This window comes from Lactuca sativa, chromosome 9 (genome assembly GCF_002870075.4).
Source record: "Lactuca sativa cultivar Salinas chromosome 9, Lsat_Salinas_v11, whole genome shotgun sequence".
Classification (NCBI taxonomy): domain Eukaryota; kingdom Viridiplantae; phylum Streptophyta; class Magnoliopsida; order Asterales; family Asteraceae; genus Lactuca; species Lactuca sativa.
This window is the reverse complement of record NC_056631.2, coordinates 35537016-35557741: the sequence shown is the minus strand read 5'-3', so window position 1 is coordinate 35557741 and position 20726 is coordinate 35537016. Positions and strand designations below refer to the sequence as shown.

At 32.3% G+C, this 20726-nt stretch overlaps 2 protein-coding genes across 5 annotated transcripts; one reads left to right on the top strand and one right to left on the bottom strand.

Annotated features, from left to right (window-relative positions):
* The first annotated feature begins 354 nt into the window (after positions 1-354).
* LOC111879438 (protein PLANT CADMIUM RESISTANCE 10) lies at positions 355-2335 on the top strand. The gene is made up of 4 exons (XM_023875903.3): positions 355-511; positions 1217-1452; positions 1653-1879; positions 2054-2335. Exons 2-4 carry the CDS (start codon positions 1269-1271, stop codon positions 2204-2206), a joined length of 564 nt encoding a protein of 187 aa, XP_023731671.1. The 5' UTR covers positions 355-511; positions 1217-1268; the 3' UTR covers positions 2207-2335.
* A 2972-nt stretch (positions 2336-5307) lies between these two features.
* LOC111879400 (probable mediator of RNA polymerase II transcription subunit 26b) lies at positions 5308-8481 on the bottom strand. 4 transcript variants are annotated; one of them, XM_023875852.3, is made up of 9 exons: positions 7566-8479; positions 7397-7465; positions 7179-7261; positions 6854-6906; positions 6625-6767; positions 6490-6517; positions 6017-6303; positions 5824-5914; positions 5308-5633 (listed from the first exon to the last, which is right to left on the bottom strand). In XM_023875852.3, the coding sequence occupies exons 1-9, from the start codon at positions 7941-7943 to the stop codon at positions 5512-5514; spliced, it is 1254 nt and encodes a 417-aa protein (XP_023731620.1). In that variant the 5' UTR covers positions 7944-8479; the 3' UTR covers positions 5308-5511. The 4 variants fall into 4 exon arrangements, with proteins under 4 accessions (XP_023731620.1, XP_023731621.1, XP_023731622.1 ...); XM_023875853.3 differs by having other exon boundaries at positions 6029-6303; positions 7566-8477; XM_023875854.3 differs by having other exon boundaries at positions 5548-5684; positions 7566-8481.
* Between the last annotated feature and the right edge of the window lie 12245 nt (positions 8482-20726).

Sequence of the window (20726 nt, the reverse complement as noted above, 5' to 3'; positions counted from 1 at the left end):
ATTTATTCTAATTACGACAATTTAATGTTTAATTATTTTTTATTAAAGATAGATTTACAAAATAAAATGGTATAAAATAAATATTTTACAAATTAATAGATTTTTTTTATTAAAGTTAAAATAAAGAAGGGACAATAAATTATGAGGTAACAAAAATTACTTTTATTCATATTTAGTCATTTTTTATTTTATATGTACATAATTTATAGTAATAAACTTATTTATAATACCTTCAATAACCGATCGGTATTTTCTAAAATAGTAGTATTTTCTAAAGACAAAAATTGATAGTCGAGACAAGCACTAAACCATTGTGGGCCAAAATTTCAAAGTCCAGTCCAATTTTAAAGACCTGAACAAAATCACAAAATTCCCCAAATATTCCGTATTTCGTGTCCCTCCGGTCATCTTATTCTGAGCTCTCACACTGCCGACTGCCGAGTCCCGACTGCTTGTGAGGTCGATGGCTTGTAACAAGAATCAAAACTAACGCAGGAACTCATCATTTCAGGCAAGTTCTTACGTTACCGATTCCTCATAAAACTTGATTTTGTCATTAGATGAAAAAGGGTAATGTACGTAGTCGTGTTTGATCGAATAAACCCTATTAAATTGTATCTTGATGGCAAATGGTTCGACTGATGGGGCCTTCTGCTCTAACCCTACACTAATCGGGCATATTCTGCTTCTTCGGGTCAGATAGACCATATGAATATGTGTTTGTTGCATGAATTTGCTATGATCTTTGATGGAGCTGTCGGTTATTCTGATAACAAAATCGATAATTCCTAATACCTTAAGTGTTGTTTTAGAAGATGAATAATCATCTAATCAAGAAAACAGCCCCTGTTCTTTTAATCTCCCGTATATGAAACCAATTGATTATCTATTTATCTGATACCTAACCTTTAAGGGTTGTTTGGATGTGCATTTTGAATGTGATTATGTGATATTGAATGAAATTGCTACAAGAGCAAGTCTTAGGATGAGCCTTTGCTACTTTAAGTTGTAACTATCACTCTATCAGTTTTGATGCAGTTGAAGTGTTTGGAAAATTTTTGATTATTTAAGGAAACATAACATAATATATATGAAGTTTGGGCATACTCTGGTTGAAAATCCTGGATCCATCACTGATCAGTGTCATAATTCTTTTCTTATTATAGCGCTGTGTGTATGCTTAGCTTAGCTTTAACTATCTATTATGACATTGTAGGGTTTTTGTTATGAAATGCTTGCTTCTTAAGTGAAGAAAAGCGAATAAGAAAATGAAGGAGCAGATTGGGTACATACCACCCCGTTATATTCCCCTGGGCCAGTCTGATCATGAACCATCAGATCTAGAGACAAGTATACTTCCAACCAATGATCAACCTCCATCTCCCAAAAAGAATGATGTCCCACTGGAGTGGTCCTCTGGAATATGTGCTTGTTTTGATGATCTTCAGAGCTGTAAGCTAACTTCTTCCCTATTCGCATTCTATTTTCACAAGTTGATAACTATTATTGTTATGCCAGAAATAGCAACCTACTTTCATTTCTTCCTATTACGACATTCTACTTTGAAAAGTCTACAATGTTCATATCGGTTTGAATGAGAGTGATTGACTGTTTTGCCCTTGGTTATTGGTTTGATTTGTTCTGCGGGATAGGCATTGTTGGTAGTGTATGCCCTTGCTTTCTTTTTGGAAAGAATGCAGAGTTTCTAGAATCCAACAGTTTCATGGGACCATGTACAACACATTTCATCATGTGTGGCATCATCAATACCTTTTGCTGCTTCATAACTGGAGGCTTGATTCTAGCCTTTCCTGGATGCTTTACTTCATGCTATGCCTGTGGATACCGCAAAGCACTACGTGCAAAGTTTAATCTGCAGGTATGCAATACATAATTTTTTTTTTTTTTTTTTTTTAATCTTAAAAAAAAAAATAGTTCAGGGGGTAAATGGTAAATGTTAAAAGTATGTTGTTTTTTTTTTCTTTCCCTAAAACAATTTCCAAGTGGTTTCTCATGACAATGACGACTCGGGTTTTTGTTTTCGAAAATTCAGGAAGCTCCATGTGGGGACTTTGTGACACATCTTTGCTGTCACTTATGTGCGGTGTGTCAAGAGTATAGGGAAATCCGTGAAAGGTCTCTCAACATCGATCCTCATGCAAGTATAGTAGAAATTACACCACCTCCTCTCCAAACAATGGATTAGATAGTCTTATCTTGTTTTGTTTTCTTTGTTTCAAAATAGAGTTATGCCATATTTACAAGGTTTTATTAATGTTGTTTGTTTTGAGTATTGATATTATATATATACTTCAAAACCAATACTTTTCATCCCTTTTGAGGCGTTGATCCAAATATTATATTACAACAAACATACATGAATGTATAATATTAATTGAGAAAAGGATGAGAGAAATGATAAACGATGAGGCACATGCACTGAAGAATGCATGGTGCTTGCAAGTTGCAAACAAAGAGTATGATGTTGAATAATAATAATAATTAAAAATAAAAATAAGACATGGCTCATTACCTTTCCAGATTATTGAAAGGCCAACTTTCTAGTTATCAATAATGACTTATTATTTGACTTTCGCATTTCTAAATACCATTTACATAAGTGCGAACAGAATATTATCCATCTTTGTTTAAATACTTTACGTATCCAATAATATATATTGCAATAATAATTATGTGTAGAAATAATATGATAATCATATAGTTGATTGACTTGGTATTTGGTCTACATAAATATTCATGGGGTAGATCTTATTGTCCTTCTTAAAGATTATGTCGACTATGTTTATTAAGTTATGTTCATTTACTTTTATTTTAGTATGGTTTTGTTTGTAACATATATTTGGTATGATCTTTATAACTTAAATCTCTCCAACAATGTCATTTCAATTACACATAAGGTTATAATCCGATTTGTTTCACTTAATTAGGGCACGGTTGTTTCTTTTTTTGTAGGGATGACTTATCTTTTTATAATTTTAACTAAACATGAACTACATAAATCCTCCATGTAGTTAACCAAAAACTACGAATTTTGTTATCCTTCAATTTTTGCATTTCTTGTCTGGTTAAGACTGAATTTAGCCAACGAACTACTTTAGTTATTTATTGTTAAATGTGACTTGAGCATTTGGAGGATTCTCATGAAGCATTTGAGTTCAGTGGAGCACTTGGAGCTCAATGGAGCATCTAAGAAGGGAATGGAGCATGTGAGAAAAGAATGGAGCATCTAAGAAAGGAACGAAACACCTAAGAAAGGAATGGAACACATAAGAAGTGAAAGGAACATCTGATGATGCTCCATGATGAAGACGTACCATCTAGAGAGTGGATGCGCCAACTTGGTGCATGGATGCGCCGGTTGGGAAGAAAGTGTGCCATCCATGATGAGGATGTGCCACCTTGGAAACCTGATTTGCCACTCTTTAAGAGGATGCACCACCTCTTGCACAAGATACGTCATCCTCAAGCTTGATTCGCCATCTTGGTGTAAGGGTGCGCCACATACATTCCTGATGAGCCATGGTATCCCTTGATGAACCACTTATGATACAAGGTACACTCGGATGTTTAAGATTGTTCGAGGATGCTCGGATGCTCAGGGTGGATGACCTAAATGGCATGATGCACCATTTTGATGGAGAGTGCACCATCATGATGGAGGATGCTCCATCATATGATGCGTCATTAGCATTCCTAATGAGACATCTTGGTTCATAATGCTCCATCACGTGTATTGCCATGCTCATGCAAAGTAGCTTAAGGATAAGGGTTTCAAAAGCGACTGCATAGCACAATGTGATTGTTTGACACCTTTAATTGGCCTATGGATTAATGGGCTTGACCCATTAGGGTTTTAGGTTTGGTCTTTAGTCTATAAATAGGGGTGTATGCTAGTCATTTGTTTGTGTCTTGAATTCTAGTGAGTAGATGAAGTTTTTTTGAATTGTATTTGTAACCTCTGTTTGAGAGCTCATAAATAAAGAATACTCCCCTCCTGCCAGTAGACATGAGTTACCTTGACCGAATTACGTAAATACTATGTTTTGTGTGATTTTGGTTTCCTGTTTTATCCGCTTTACTTCCTAACATTTCTAAAACACCAATTTATACACTTTATTAAATTAAAATGTAACCAACAATGAAAATTGTCTTTCATCCGTCCTTATGACTTGCTATAGGTACAACAAGACAACAAGTTATGAATTTTTTTCACAGTTTTTATCCAAATTAAAAATTTTGTATTGAATTTGGCCCAAACATTATCTTTTACAATTTTTTCAATATCCTCACACATATTCATTTTTATGCATGTATTTTAAAGATTTTTTTTTCTAACATTACAACTTGGTGTTTTTTCACAAATTCGTTTATACAAATTAACTATAAGTAATTCGATTGCAACACCCTATTATTGATTAGTCATCTTATATGATTCAATGGTTGATTTGGTTGGAAAGCTATTCAATTTCAGTCAGTTTTACTTCACCTATTGTACTCATAATTGCTATGAAAAAATCGAAAGCCAACACATTTAACCACCAGTGATGTACAAACATTAAGCTGGTCGGCCACCCAACCAAGATCGTATTTCATTTATTGGAGATGATAAAATACGGAAAACATGTAGTCCATGCCGAATGAAGGGGCATTATGTTATATATATATATATATATATATATATATATATATATATATATATATATATATATATATATATATATATATATATATATATATATATATATATATATATTAATTTTTTTGAGTGGATAGGCCATCTATTAATTAAGTCATCAGTCATGAGTGTTGATTGGACCATAAGAAGATAAACATAAACATAGAGGGACCATAAGAAGATAAACATAGAGAAATAGCTAGAGAATGTATGTAGTCACAAAAAGCACGTGGGCTTTTCTTTCTGGAGTGGTGGTCCACACGCTACACACGGTCAAACAACTTGACCAAGAGTTTTGTTTCAATAGTCAATTCTGTTAATTTGGTAGGAATTCTATTTAACAAAAAAAAAAAGTATTATTGTTTAACACCGCCTCTACTTGTAAGAAAATGCAATTTGGTATTGACTTGGTCTAAAACTAGATACATACCCCAATTTGTTTTAGAGAAATTAAATATCCTCCTATACTATTATTTTTTCTCCTACAAATCCTCTTGGCCTATTTAATTTCTCTTTGTTTTAAGTTGAACAAAAATATATAAACTCAAAACAATGTATTTCCTCTTTCTAAGTTTGAAAATTTAAGTTAACAGAAGGATTTTGGAAAAACCTTGAACATAAACCGATAATCTATTTTAACACAGATCTCAAACCTATAAACCATTGTTGAAAAGATTCAGATCCTACGGCTGTTCAATCGATCGACTCATAAAATGCATTTTTATTGTGTTTGCACTCGAAGAATCTATCTTTTGTTTTGTTTAAAACTTTAAGCTATAAAATCAAAAAAACACTTTCTACCACTCTTCATTTCATCACCGATGTCTGTTGTGGTTGCTTCCGGGCCTAACATTCTGCTGATTTCTTACTGGAAAACCGTTCTTTGGCTTCGGTAGGTCCCGCAACTCCATCACTTGAATCGTTCGCTGCCTTTTCGCTGTTCAAAACAAAAAAAAAAAACCTCATCAATGAGAAGGGCATTTATGTCCTTTTACATGACGAGAGATAGAGAGTGAGTCACACTTTTTTGGGTGGAACAAAAAAGTTGCAATTTTTGTCTAATGCACACCAAACACAATACAACTTGTTCTTAAAAAATGGGACCTAATCAAAGAAAGAACACAAACCATTTTCCGCTTGTTGATACCGTTCCTGGAGCTTTCTCTTTGCCGTTTCAAATTTATCTTGAGTAGTTGCCTCGCCCGATACCCTTTGGTTCTGTTCATCAAATTAAAAAAACCGTGAGTAAGTTACAGTTTTGGCCCCTGTATTATATCACCTTTTCTGTATATGGTCCAAAAGAGAATTTTATTGCATTACTCTATGACTCACGGTTTGTTGAGGTCTCTTTGGAACAGTTTGCATCTTCCTTTCCGGGTTTGGTTTGACCCGTGTTCCTGGAGCGGACTCTGGAACTGAAGGTTTGACCGGTTTCACAACAGTTGGTTGTTTCTTCTTCATCTTTGTTAAATCTTCAGATTTGAACTCGTTCTTACGAACTGTAATTGGGATGTTTGATGGTTTTTGGTGTTTTGATTTTGGTACATTTTGTTTTTCGGTTCTAATATCGTTACGGTTCTTGTTGTATCCCGTACTGTTTCCAAGATCTGTAACAATATGGAAGATGATGAGTAAGACTGACTGACTGACAGGACAAGCTTTCTAGGACTATTTTTGATAACCAGTACAACTTGTTATGTTCTGTCATATCATGTCCTGTGTAACATGGATGACGCCTAACTGACCAAATTGAAAAATAAAATAAAATTAAAGTTTTGATAAAGTCAACTCACTTCCATAATCGTCCATGCCATCAAAGAACTTCGCGCACACACGGCCAAAAAGCAATAAAAGTCAGAATACGACCGCAAAAGCGTTAAAAAATAACGTTCTTTTAGAAAATATGGGAATTTGAATTTAATGCATACCTCGGATAGCTCTAATGACGAGTGAGGGTAAAAGAATGCAAGATCATCAAGAGGAGGAGATGGGAGGCCTTCTTCTTCTTCTCCTTCTACTTCTTCATCAAGAACAGAAGGATTCAAAGACTCGGGTGTAGCTTCAGAAACCACTATTCATTGTAAAAAAAACAATTAATCAAATTACCGATGCAAATACTCAACATTAAATCAAGATTTTGTTTCCTGAATCAAATACCTGTCGGTTTTTCGATAGCAACCACCCATTCGTCCACCATAACCTTCCACTCTCTGCATTTTAAAAACCATTTTGTCATGCACGTGTAACTCGAATGGTAAAATCGACTTTTCGTTTCAAACGAATGTAAGTACATCTATGAACAAGAACAACACAAGGGGTTGCTAGAAATGAAATGAGCATATAATCATGTGGACAAATTAGTACTCCATTTCAAGAAGATGAATCAATCTTATGCAAGAATCAAGTCACATTGATTATTCGCAACTATCCGTTATTTTACTTAAATTTAATAATTCTCGAGTAAAGTAAAAGAGATTCATACTCTATGAGTGCCTTTGCAATATCGCGAACATCCTTTGATGCATGCTTTCGAACAACATTGACAGATTTTCCAATCTCAGTTGCCTGAAGTTCAGTGGCATCCATAAATCAATCAATTGAAGTCTTGAATATATTAAAGAAGATAGAACTATGTATTTATAAATTCATAAATTATAAGAACAAGGAAGAACAAGTCTTTGATAGATGTTGTATCCGAACCTTGAGAGTTTCCACCGATAGATTCATAAGCTGAAGCTTTCTCAATGAGTTGTACAGCACCGATTCAGACTAGAAAAGAAAAATGATAGACAATGAACATAAAGCACAAACCCAAGAACTCGATTTGTTCAAAAACAAGTTAGAATTGAAATCAAGGAATGTGACGTACCTCATCTTGATTGTTGTCGACAATCTCTTTAATCCTCATAACCTCACCAAAAATCAAGGATTCCTCTTCGATTTCATCGGTCAAAGCTTCGGCGACTCCATAATCGTAATTGTTAATTTGATGGTTACCCACATTAAGGTCTTGCTGTTCTTGGTCTCCAGGCAAACCTAATTCCACCTTATCACATCCAGAACACTTAATCAATTTACAAGAGAACAAAGTTTCAGCAATGCCATCTCTCCTAATTCGAAACTCTTTTGAATAATCCGAAGCAGCAACGATGATTGCTTTCTCGATGGTTTCAAATATATCGCCATTTGAGCTCTTAAAATACTCCCTCCAGTAATCCATTCGTGCAGCAGATTTCGAAGCTGCCATTGTAACCGCCTCGCCTCCACCAAACTCGAAAAAAAAAATCCACAAAGATCAAATACTTCGATTATTTGAAAGATCTTTGGTGGGGTGTACCCGATGATCCAAGACCCGATTCGATTGCACCCCACAAATCGAAAAGCTTAGATTGTGAAACAAATTTGGTAGAAATTAGGGGAATAACAGAAGAACAGAAGAAAGGAACAACGGGTAACAACAGATGATCTGTTATCTCTACAATCAAATCGATTAAAGTAGTGAAAGAGAAACCGATCAGATTACTGTATCAGTTGGTGGTAAGATTTCTGTGGAGACGACGAAAAATGTGATTCTATAGAAATTCAAGTATTTATGTATATATGTATATGTTTTGTATTTTAAGCGTTTTGTTTAGGCTGTGAAATGGAAATCTGTGAGGAACCCAGATGGGGTTTATGCAAGAAATGATAAGAGATATTGAAGAATCCGAAATCGATAATCAAGAAAAGAAAATATTGTTGTAGTTATTAGAGATTTTTTCCCCTTTTCTTGAAAAAGTATATATAATTATTATTATATACATTCAATCGATGGGGCTAGAAATGGAAGATATATATTATTTCGTTTGGGCAGGTGAGACAAACACAACACAAAGCAGTAACAGGTAGAATCTTTCTAAGAAACAACATTTACTTTCAGTTTTCTACTTCTTGTTCTCTTTTCCTAAATAGGTAAAATATTTGTTTATGATTTATATACTTTTACCTAAAAAGTGTTTTTAATAATCGTTATTTTACGATGTTGTATATAGATGTTTATTTATGTAATTGATATAAGTTATTTAAATATGTTTTAACAGATTAAAAATATTATAAAGTAAAATGTTGCATATTTTGATTTTCTTTTTTAAATATGATTGTATATTTTATCTGAAAATAACTTTGTTACACACATTAAAAAATAAAAATAAGCTGTCGTTATATAAACGAACATTTGACCCGTTTTATTTTATATGAGAACTTTTATTTGATAAAAAAATAATTGAGAGTTAAATAATACCTGAAATATGATTCTAAAAGTTTATGAATCATACACATTAATAGTCTCACAATTATCTTGAAGTTGTCATTAATAAACGTACGCATAAATTTGAATTAAAGTCTTTACAAAAAGTAGAACACGAAGATAATCCGAAATGGAATATATCATAGTATTTATAAAATAATAAAAATAATCATTAGGAGCAAACATTAATTCGAAAGGACAACGAATTCAAGATTTGAAGAAAAAAATGATATTATATCAAGATTAATTACATTTGAGACTCACTTTATGTTATACTAGGTATATTTTCATACGTTGTATATGATTACAGTTATACTGTTAAAATAGTTTTAAGAAAGAGTTCAAATTAGTAGTGCATTACAAAAAAATATTGATATAAAGGTGCAAACATAATCAAAATAGAAAAGACTTATGTGCACAAAGATGTTTAATATATAAAAGAGTAAATTACTACAATCGTCCCTATGGTTTGATCAAAATTTCACGTTTGGTTCCTAATTTTTTTTTTGTACTCGGATCGTCCCTATGGTTTGATTTCATTGCGATTTTCATCTCTATGGTTTGGTCAAAATTGCACGTTTGGTCCCTCATTTTATGTATGTAAGGGACGAAAAACGCAACAAAATCAAACCACATGGACGATCCGAGTGCAAAAGAAAAGTTAGGGACCAAACGTGAAATTTTGACCAAACCATAGGGACGATTTCAGTAATTTATACAACGCCAAAATATAATATAAAAAACTACAACTAAATTCGATGAGTTTCGTTTTTGAACTCAGTCAATAATATATTGCCACACCTGTGAAGCAAGCACCAACACCAACACTGTCATGCTGAAACATGAAACACCTCTCGCTAGTATAGTTTTAAAAAGAAATTATAAAATCTTTTGTTTTAATATTAAAATGTTGTAAATTCAAAATATATGGAATATACTATGCAATTAATGTTTCAAAATACTTCAAAAGTTATTTATATGGAATTAATCCCTATAATCCAAGATAAAGTTGCTTTATTTAAAAGAACGAAGTTTATTAACTCAATATCATCACAAATTTCAAGCAGCCATATAATTCATGGCCTTTAAAATGTCCTTGGTACCTTCTACTTTTAGCTTTAAGTCTTCAAGTATACATAAACTAGGCAATGAAATGCTTATAGAGAATACCCAGTGTTAATTCAATTTGAGTAAGTAATGATAACAATTATTGCGTTCAAATCAAATTGGGAAATCAATTCAACCCAATATGGTTCACAAAATCTAAAAGATTCAAAGTCTAGGGTTCTTATAACCCAAATCCAAAGACAAGGTTCCATAAATCAAACCAAATGTATAAAGTCCTAAAAATCCAAAGTCAAATAGGGTGGGGGGGGGGGGGGGGTAATAACCCACAATCTATAATAAGGGAATTAGTATTCCATAATCCATAACAGAAGGGTTAATTAACCCATAATCCAAAGTATAATGCGTAACAAACTCATAATCCAAAACAAAATCTACATACCCATGAATAGGATGCACAAAGCATTACCTTCACCTTTTGTCCAAAACCAAACAAAGATACTCATAGATGATATGTATTTAACATCGCCTCCAACTTTTGTCCAAAATATAACAATGAACTCAATAGCTTTAACGGGATAATTCTACAACAAATAACAAATATGTATATGCATCTATCCAAACCCAAGATCATCTTATTAGTCCAAACTCTTAAATATAGATCGTTAACAAAATTGGACTCAAGAGTACTGAGCACATAGCATAATTCTCAACTTTTGTTTATTCTAATAAACTAGGCAAAGTGAACATTCATACTAAGCCACACAAGGGGTGGCGACCCTTACTTGTACACGTGAGGAATTTCTAGAATCCTGCTCACGGCCCATGTCTTGGTTATTCAAACAAATCAAGGGATCTCAAAGTCGTGTGGTCACTCAAGTCATCCCAATACTAGATGCATGCACAAATATAATGCTTCAAAACCATTTAAAAAACTATACATAAATTTTAACAAATAATATATATCTAAAAAAGGGTTTCATTAATGCAAATAAGTACCTTAGATACACATATAATAAATAAGATCATGTACTATGACATCAAATCAAACTGACATACACAAAATCAATACAAGAAAACACAACAAAGTACATATTTGAATTTGTACTCTTCGTAAACTCACTTCAAATATTGTTAATGCCAACACACCTTCTTCAAAACTTTGATGTCTTTTAGTCACCCATAATGAATCCAAATAAAGGTTACAAAAAGTCTAAAATACCCTATATGGATACGCAATAATTTATAAGCTAAAAATGTTTCATTCTCATCTATATATGGACTATGGAAGCCAATGGAGGCCAATAAAATGAGTCAAACACAAGTTAATACATGAATAAAATTTCTTCATAGATAACCAAACAACCCGGACGGATTTGTGAAGGAATTCCACAGGCACCCTATAAATCTCATTCATGCCCAAAATCAATAATTTTATTTTTACCCATGCACTTGCTTTCGATGTTTCCAATCATCAACGAACTTAACCAAATTGTATTTAATTAAGACACTTATGGCATATTTGACAAAAATATTAGTTTTGTTTCAATGTTAGATAATATACATAACATTTCAAGTCAAAGTAGACGAAAATAAAATGAAAAAAATAATAAAGGGTATCATGTCGCATTTGTCTCAAATTATCACATAAGAAATAAATAACAGGATATCAACAATCTTGGAACGTTTCTATTTTTATATCTGAGAGCTCATTTTTAGAATTCACTCTCCAACCGATGATATCTAATTACGTAGATAAAACAAAAATAAGAAGGGATAAACAAAGTTCGGTTTTTGCTTAAAGCTGAAATCAAAATAAAAAAGTTGGTTTCTATTAAGTGATTGTGTCAAGTTCTTTTAGCCAATTATTTGGGTTTCGGGTTCAATCAAAATTGTTTTTTTTTTCAGTTAATTTATGCTTATAAAATTGAAATAATCAATAATTTACTAAAATTACAAGAACAAGACAATTCAAGTTCATAAAAAAACAAGTTATGAATATTAAAAATATGAGTATTACATTATAAATGACAAGAATTATTCATAATTGGTTTTAATTTATCAAAAGTAACTTAACTTGTTTACATTTTTACAGGTACAATGAACAATGCTTAACAAAATAAACTACCTAAACAAATAGGAACACATTAGTGTGCATATTAAGCATTACCTTACCTAAACAATAAAAACTTGTCGGAGGTGTGTTTAGAAAGATAAAAAGTTTTTAGGTCGAATATACCTCCTGAGTTTCATGTGCTATTTTAAATTGGTTCATGTACGAATTAAACATATTATCATGCAAATATTGTTTATTTATGTTCATATTGCATTTAAATATAGTCATTATGATTAGAAGGATGCGAGTGTTCTTTTGTGTTATGTTAAAGCCCTGGACCTGAGGTAGTGAGGTTTCAATGCAAATATGGAAAAATTATACATTGTTGTCTCGTATAGTGGTTGTGGGGTTATCATGGGACGAAGATAATCTCATGGGGTTGTCATGTGTGGACGATAATTGTCTTTATCGGGCATTGATTGTTAATTTGTTATCATAAGAACATAACAAGTAGATAACGTTAGGTATGGAATAAAATGAAGGAAAACGGCTATACTTGTTGGATAAGACAACTACTATATATTGTTAGACATAAATTAACAATATTTTGAGTGGTGAAATGTTTATTAAAGCAACACCTCTCAGACATAAATTGTTAGAAATTGACAAGATTTATCCAATTTGTAAATTTATAAGAAAATTTTAAAAGCTTTTATCAACTATAAAAACTAGAGGAAGAACATGACTGCACTTACTAATTATTTATTGGTCTCGTCATTGCCTGTTAATATATTTCTAAATTTTGTTGCTATGGATTTTGCAAACAATAAAGTCTATTAACCATATGCTCAGTAGCAAAGTTACACAAATTTCGTGAAAAAGCGGTAAATTTTGAAATTTGTTTGTAAATTTAATTTTGTAGGAGAAAATTATTTAATACATGATCTAGTATTAATTTTTTTTTTTAACATTTGTATTAACTATAAAAAATAGATGTGACAATTTGTACTGCAAGTTCCTTTGAGGGTTCATTGCTGCATAAATTTACACAAAAATTTAAAATTGTAACCTTCAGTGGCAGAATACGAACTCTACAACTAGGGGGGCCAAAACCACAATTTTATGTAAGATAACCTAGCTTAACAAAATTAAATAACAATTATGTTTTGTTGTTCTAAAAATGATGACAATTTTAAAATCCCTCAATTATGAATTGTTGTTTTAATGTTGATAAAAATATTAACTAGCATTAGGAATCACAAAATAAAACAACATTTAACAAATATATATTGTCATTTTTGACAAAAAAAAAAAAGCTAAAATAAATAAATCAAATAACATTGAACAATGACTATATAGATTTTTTAAATTTTAATAGTAGTGTGTTATATTGATTTTTTTTTCTTGTATTTCTTCATTTTGAAGCCCTTAAATTGCAGTTTTAAACTCATTCTACTAACTAAAAATTAGATTGTATTTGACAAATGCTAAGTAATTATTGAAAAACAATAAATAGAATGAGATCATAATTAGCTTTGGGTTTCTAAATGGAAAGTAAAATCTTTTGTTGATCTTTGTTCTCTTCTAGGTCCTAACACAATAAATTAGGCGAAACAATTTAAAAAAGAAATATCGCCCTCTGCTTCATTGTCATAGCAGTCGAAAGAAAGTAAAAAAAAAAATAGTAAAAATGAATAATTTTTCTTCTCTATTCACTCAACTACAACATTTCTGATATCATACAAGCGTGCAATTCTCGTCTCTCAAGCTTACAACATAACTAAAACTAGTCTCAATTTATCTTGAGTAATTTTGAGTAAAAAAAAAAATTATACTAAAATCACTAACATTAATGGATATAACAACACCAAACGCAATGAGAAGTTTTGAAGATCAAAGACGAACAAAGATAGAAAAGCATGGTAAAAGGGGTAGAGCGTTTCTTAACAACTGAATTTTACTTGGTCTTTTAAGATGTATAATATTTATTTAATAAAAGAATATTCGACTCATTCAAAACATAAAGAAGGCTTTAAGTTTAACGCTTTTGTTTGTGTTTTAGTTCAAAGCACAGCCACCACACATGAAGGCACGTGATTGTGAATAAGACAAACGACACCACGAAACTTCTCTAAAGTCTAATCCACATACGCCCATTGTTCTTGTTTTTGTTTGGGTTCTTGTTTTGGCTTTTTGGTTTTCATTTTTTTTCTTTTTTTTCTTTTTCCTTTTTTTTTTTCCTTCTAAAATCGTGAGCCAACCAAACTTTCCCTTTTTTTTTTCTTTTTTAAAATTTCAGGAAATCCAGTCACTCAAAAACCATATTGTAACATGTTTGTTTTAAATTTGTATTAAAATTTGAAGATAATTTTTTCAAAACAATGTTTAAGTTAAAACTGCTTTATGACTTTGGTCAACGTATTTATTCAAACTAATCTTATTAAAAGGGTACTTAATAATTTCATTACCAGTCAAAGATTTCTATTTCAACATATTCAACTATAATATATGTTTTATAGAAAGAAAAATGTATTGCACGTTATAATTGAAAATATGGATTGGTTTGTTTTATTTAAACGTTCATGCACATATATCATCCAAGTTTTCGATAATTTTTTTTATTTCACTTAAGAAAAATCATATCTTCTACTCTAATAAATCATGATCAATTTTATTATATATCAATCTCTTATAAGTTTTGACATTTATCATTTTGTGATATTTTTGAAATAAATAATTTACACTTGTCACTTTATGATCTTTTTTTCATTTTTTATACTTAAAAAACCACAATACTTATTCATATATATAATTTATTAAATTAAATATAATGTATATATGTAATATATTAAATGTATTGAATGTTGTAATAAATTGCAATAAATATGTTTTATTTTTCTTTATTTAGAAATTTTACTTTAAAAAATGTTTAATGTTTATACTTTGAAATTTAACCTTTTTTTAATCAACATGTATACTAAACGAGTTTCATACCTAGTAAGCTACATATAATACTAATATATTAGTATACACCGAAAAAAACTGGAAAAAAAAAAAAGACGAATTGAAAAAACAACGACCTTTTTTATATACATTTTTTATACACACTATATCATTAATCTAACAAATAAATATCATTTTAACTGTGGATTGATGACATAGATTTTTGGCTGACATTAATTGTATATAATTAATCACTGAATTTGTTTTTATATACATCTCACATTGATTATATATAATTAAACCACTTAATTAGGCCTCTCCTTAGTTTGGTGAGATTTTTACCAATAGACCAAGCTTTGTTTTAAAATTAACTAGATTATAATCCACGTTAAAAACAGGGGAACGTATAAAAAAATATACAAATGCCTACAGATAATCTATAATAATTATAGAAAAAATATGGTTATTGGTATTATTGAAATGTGTAGAAGATAAATTGAAATCGATAAATATCTATAATTGTTGAATGGTCTCTTTGTAACATTTTTTGTGTTATTATTTGAACGACAATCCTCGTCACATATAAGAATCTTCAAAATTATAGATAATTACATTATTGTAATTTGACGAAAAGATTGACGGGTAAATCATTAGGGACAAGACTTTTAGTTTTGTTTTTTCTTGAAGAAAGTGAATTGTCACTTGAATTCATCACTTTGTTTTAGTGTTAATGTTGCTTAGAAAAGTTAAATATAAATATATAGGTATATTGGTAAGTTTTATTATTTTATATGAGGAAATTAATAATTATAATAGGACAACATTATCTAAGAAATAAATGTTTGAAATATTTTTGGTGGGAAAAAGTTGGAATATTAAAATAATTATATAATGAAAATACAAATTTAGACTAGTTGAAATTATAGATAAAACTAGTGACAGAATATTGTTTTAGATGAAATTGCATTTTATAAGGTATACTATGACAAAATTCAAAATATGTATATTTATTGTGTAAATTTATATATTTTATTGTTACTACATAAAATAAAGATAAAACAAAGTAGGTTGGTATGTTATATAAAAAAATTAATCACTTTATTTTACTGTTAATTTGCTTATGAAATCGAAATGTATGTGTGTGTGTGTATATATATATATATATATATATATATATATATATATGGAAAATACAAATTTAAATTCGGTGAAATTATGGATGAAATTAATAACGATTAAATTGGTAGGTTACGATTGAATCCGATTTTGGAAAGTTTAATGTTCATAAAGGAAACGCGTAAGAAATAAATGTTTGAAATATTTTTGGAGGAAAAAAATCGGAATCATTAAAAAAATTATACAAGGAAAATACAAATTTAAATTAGGTGAAATTACAGATGAAATTAATGACGACTAAATTGGTATGTTACGATCAAAATCCAATTTTGAAAAGTTTGAATTTCATAAAGGAAACGCGTAAGTTGTCAAAATGTAAAATTTTAAACGTGGGGGAACATATAAAGTTATAAAAAGTCGATACAATAAAAAAAAAAGATAAAACAACATAAACAGAAAAATCTATCATAATAAGTAAGAATCATTTTTCTACATGTCATTTTCTCATTCATTTTGCCACACGGTAATTCTTGGAAATTTTGAATTAACTATTTTTCACTTTTCATTATTCTATGTTTTTTCAGTTATTTAAAAATGTTACTTAACTGACAAAACTGCACAAATGGTCCTTGTGGTATGTCGAAAATTGTCACTTTGGTCCAAAAAGGTTTGGACTAGCACCAGATGTCCAAAGTTTTCATTTTGTTGCGAGTTTGGTCCAATTTGTTTTGAAATATCTAAACTGATGGATTTGCCCTTGTTATTTTTTTTCTAATTTTCTTTTATTAAATTTTTATTTCGTATATAAAAATTAAACCAAAAAGAAAAGAAATATATAACCCTATTACACTCACATGTTTTTATAACACATATAAACATCATATCTCTCTCTTCATTATTTCAAAGGCAACTACCATCAGCTGCCGGAGCACCACCGTCGTCTACCACCAAAACCACCACCGACACCAGAACCCTAAAACTATTGGGCGCCGACTTTGCCGGAGAAAAAAAATTGAGATTTGAACCACCGGAGACCACTATTCATCTTGCTTTATGCTGCTACTATGGCCATCTCTCTCATTCTCTCCCTTCTACTATTATGAATCGCCTGTCGAACCATCCAAACCACCACCGACGACGAAGATCTGAACATCAGACGTCGGATCTACGATCCGTGTCGTTTAGCTTTCTAACACCCCTGTCGAATCATTGACCGTCTCTATTAGCGTCGTCGTCGACTCTGGAACCCTAGGGTCGTTCATCATCGGCTTTAAGTTGCCTCTGTCGGTGGCTCGAGTTTATTCCACCTCTGTCTGTGGTGAAGAAAGAATGATGACGAAGAGGAGAAGCGAGACGACACCACCATCTGTATGTAAACTCCAGCGCCGTCGCCGCCTTTACAAACCCTAGCAAACCCTTGCTTCGATCTATGTGTCACCACTACCGGAATACGACGAACATGATAGACAGATCTAGACCTATTCGCTCGTTCCTTTTCCGGAAACCTCTATCGATCTTCTTCTTCCAAAGCAATCCCATATTCTTAAAGCATTCTAGTTGTCGGACCCTTCTGGTTTGTTGTCAAAAAACGTCTCCGACGATAGAATCCTCTCGTTGCCGGAAAGGTCGGTCACCAAAATAGCCACCGAAATCTGGTGGTGTTTCCTTTTTTCTGAATGGGAGAGAAAAATATGGGGTGGGGTGATAATACAAATAGATTTTTATTTTTTTTCCTTTATTAACTTTTGTAATTTAAAAAAATAAATAAATAATGAAAATACAAAGGGCAAAATCGTCATTTTATAAATATTAAAAACAAATTGGACCAAACTCGCAACAAAATAAAAACTTTGGACCTGTGGTGCTAGTCCAAACTTTTTTGGACCAAAGTGACAATTTTAAGCAAACCACAAGGACCATTTGTGCAGTTTAGTCTACTTAATTATATTGTTATATAAGCACAAACATTATAATTAGACGTTCCTTCCATAATAAAGTTACTTAATTTAAACCTATATTGACAACCAATATACCGTTTTTTCACTGCGTTAAATATTGACAACTATTTTACTTTTTCAAATAAAGTCATAGGGTTTCCCATGACCAAGATATGATCTTTCAAAGACAATGATAGATTAGGAAAAAATGTTGAAATAAGAGCTTTAGCTTTTTAAATAAAAAAAGCACATACACACATTGCTATTAACTAAATATGTTAAAAACAAAATAGAAATTACAATACACTTTGTATCCTTGAACATAGTTACAACAACTCAAAAGAAATTTAGAAATTACAATTCAAAACATTATAGATTAAAGTCAAAATACATTGCTATGAACTAAATCTGTTAAAAAGCAAGAATTATGGACAAATATGTCAAATTAATATCAGTATAATATTTATAATTAAAAACATTGAAGGGTAAATGGTAGTTTTCAATCATCAACTATCGTGCAATCCAAATAATCTCAAATAAAAAAAAATAAGACACACATACATACATACAGTTAATCAAAAGTCACTGTGTTTTTCTCATGAGCATTTTATCCAACATGTAGAATGCAAAATCAAATGCAAGGTTAAAAAGACAAAAGTAAAAGATTTCAAAGAAAATCTTGAACCAAACATCTCCGATAGCTGTTCCTGGAACAACGTGGCAACCTCATCATGCAAGATCTCTTGAATCCTGGCGTCCAACTCATCTGTCCCCATCTGCACCACAGGCTCAGGTGCTGCTGGCCTCTCCTGGCCTCCGTCTCCGGATCCTAATCCCAATCCGGATCCCATCACAAAGCGTCTCGTCATCACCATTCTGAAACATACCAAACAATATTAGATAATCCACATAAATAACTGGAAACCAACTCCCGACTATACTCTAGGGGTTGTGACTTCCTTGCTACGCGTATGGGTCTTGTGCTTTCAGTAGTACGGGCCCATGCTACCTTCCACACATACCCATATTTGTCTCAAGTATCACCACAACACCCTAACAATATATATATAAACATCGCGAGCACTCAATCCTCACTCCTAGAGGGATGCTTATATCACATAACTGGCCTCTCGGCCTCTCACAACTCACCTATCCATGAAACTTCCACCAACCCTGTAGCACTAGTGTATGCTAGCCATACATAACGCTGGACCCTATAGACTTTCGAATAGCCAATCCTACCCTAAGCCCCTAATCAGACAAGAACATAACATAAGGCCAAATCAAACATTCTCAGGCTATAAGATCTTAATTATGTATAACCGCAACACATACACTAAACAACTACTGTAACGACCCAGTTTTCAAGTCCAAAAATTTCTTTTTAATTAACTGACTCATAAAAACAATCATAAGAAAATACTGTGAAATCACATCATCTCATAAAACATTGTATCATGTCTGAAAACCCAAGTCATAAAATTAGTAACATGTGAGAGTACAATCCTAGAACATCCATAGTGCGGAAAACAAAGAGTGTGTGTATGATGTGTCGCTACCGTACCAGCTCCTTCCCCTTCTCTGAAGAGGTACCTGAAACCAAAACTATAAACTGTAAGCACGAAGCTTAGTGAGTCCCCCCATCGTACCACATACCATACAATCACAAAGCATACATATTGCTGAGCAATTCTAGGGTGCCCGACCTACCCGGTACAACCATTCTGGGGTGCCGACCTACCCGTACAACCATTCTGGGGTGCCGACCTACCCGTGTCAAGCCATTCTGGGGTGCTGACTTACCCGTCGGTCCTAACAACCGACCCTCGGGGACTATTCCACCCCCTACTGCTATTATCACATATATCATAACATAAACATGCTATCAAACATATTTGGGGTGTCCGAACTACCCTTCGGTCCTAACAACCGAACTTGGGGACTATTCCCCCTCCTACTACCACTATCACATATAACATATCATGCCATGATATAAACATATCATCACATACTGTCAGACATATCTGGGGTGTCTGACCTACCCTTCGATCCTAACAACCGAACTCTACTAATATCACATATAACATATCATGCCAGCATATAACATATCAAGTAGTAGCAAACCTAGATGATATCACAAAGACAATCATCTAACATCCAACTCCTACTGGTGGGCCGACATTGTGGCCGCAGACCCACCGCTGTCGGAAGGTAACTCACCTCGTATGAGTAGCTGCTGATAATCTGTGCGGGAAACCTCTTTCTGCTGCTGCTCCGGAAATCCTCCGGATATAATCCCCACAAAACACTCAGTCAGAATCTGATATCTACTCTTAGGGTAAAATGACTATTTTACCCCCAACCAAGTCCAAGTCAAATTCAATTTCCAGTTGACCCGACTCGCCGAGTTGGGCCGTCAACTCTTCGAGTCCCTAACCCTTTACCCGTCCTTATCCACGACTCGACTTGTCGAGTTTGGCAATGAATCGACGAGTTCCTCCTCTATATGAACATCGAATGAACCTTCATCCGAATCATTGAGTTATATGAACAACTCGTCGAGTTCACCTTCATCTGATGAACAAGTCCTGACCTTGACTCGCCGAGTTGTATGAACAACTCGTCGAG

Coding starts and splice junctions, on each gene's coding strand:
- LOC111879438 (XM_023875903.3), top strand. CDS start 1,269: ATGAAGGAGCAGATTGGGTACATACCACCCCGTTATATTCCCCTGGGC. Junction 1,453..1,652: donor TTTTGATGATCTTCAGAGCT/GTAAGCTAACTT, acceptor TCTGCGGGATAG/GCATTGTTGGTAGTGTATGC. Junction 1,880..2,053: donor GTGCAAAGTTTAATCTGCAG/GTATGCAATACA, acceptor TCGAAAATTCAG/GAAGCTCCATGTGGGGACTT.
- LOC111879400 (XM_023875852.3), bottom strand. CDS start 7,943: ATGGCAGCTTCGAAATCTGCTGCACGAATGGATTACTGGAGGGAGTAT. Junction 7,262..7,396: donor TATCGGTGGAAACTCTCAAG/GTTCGGATACAA, acceptor ACTGAACTTCAG/GCAACTGAGATTGGAAAATC. Junction 6,907..7,178: donor ATTGCAAAGGCACTCATAGA/GTATGAATCTCT, acceptor TTTAAAATGCAG/AGAGTGGAAGGTTATGGTGG.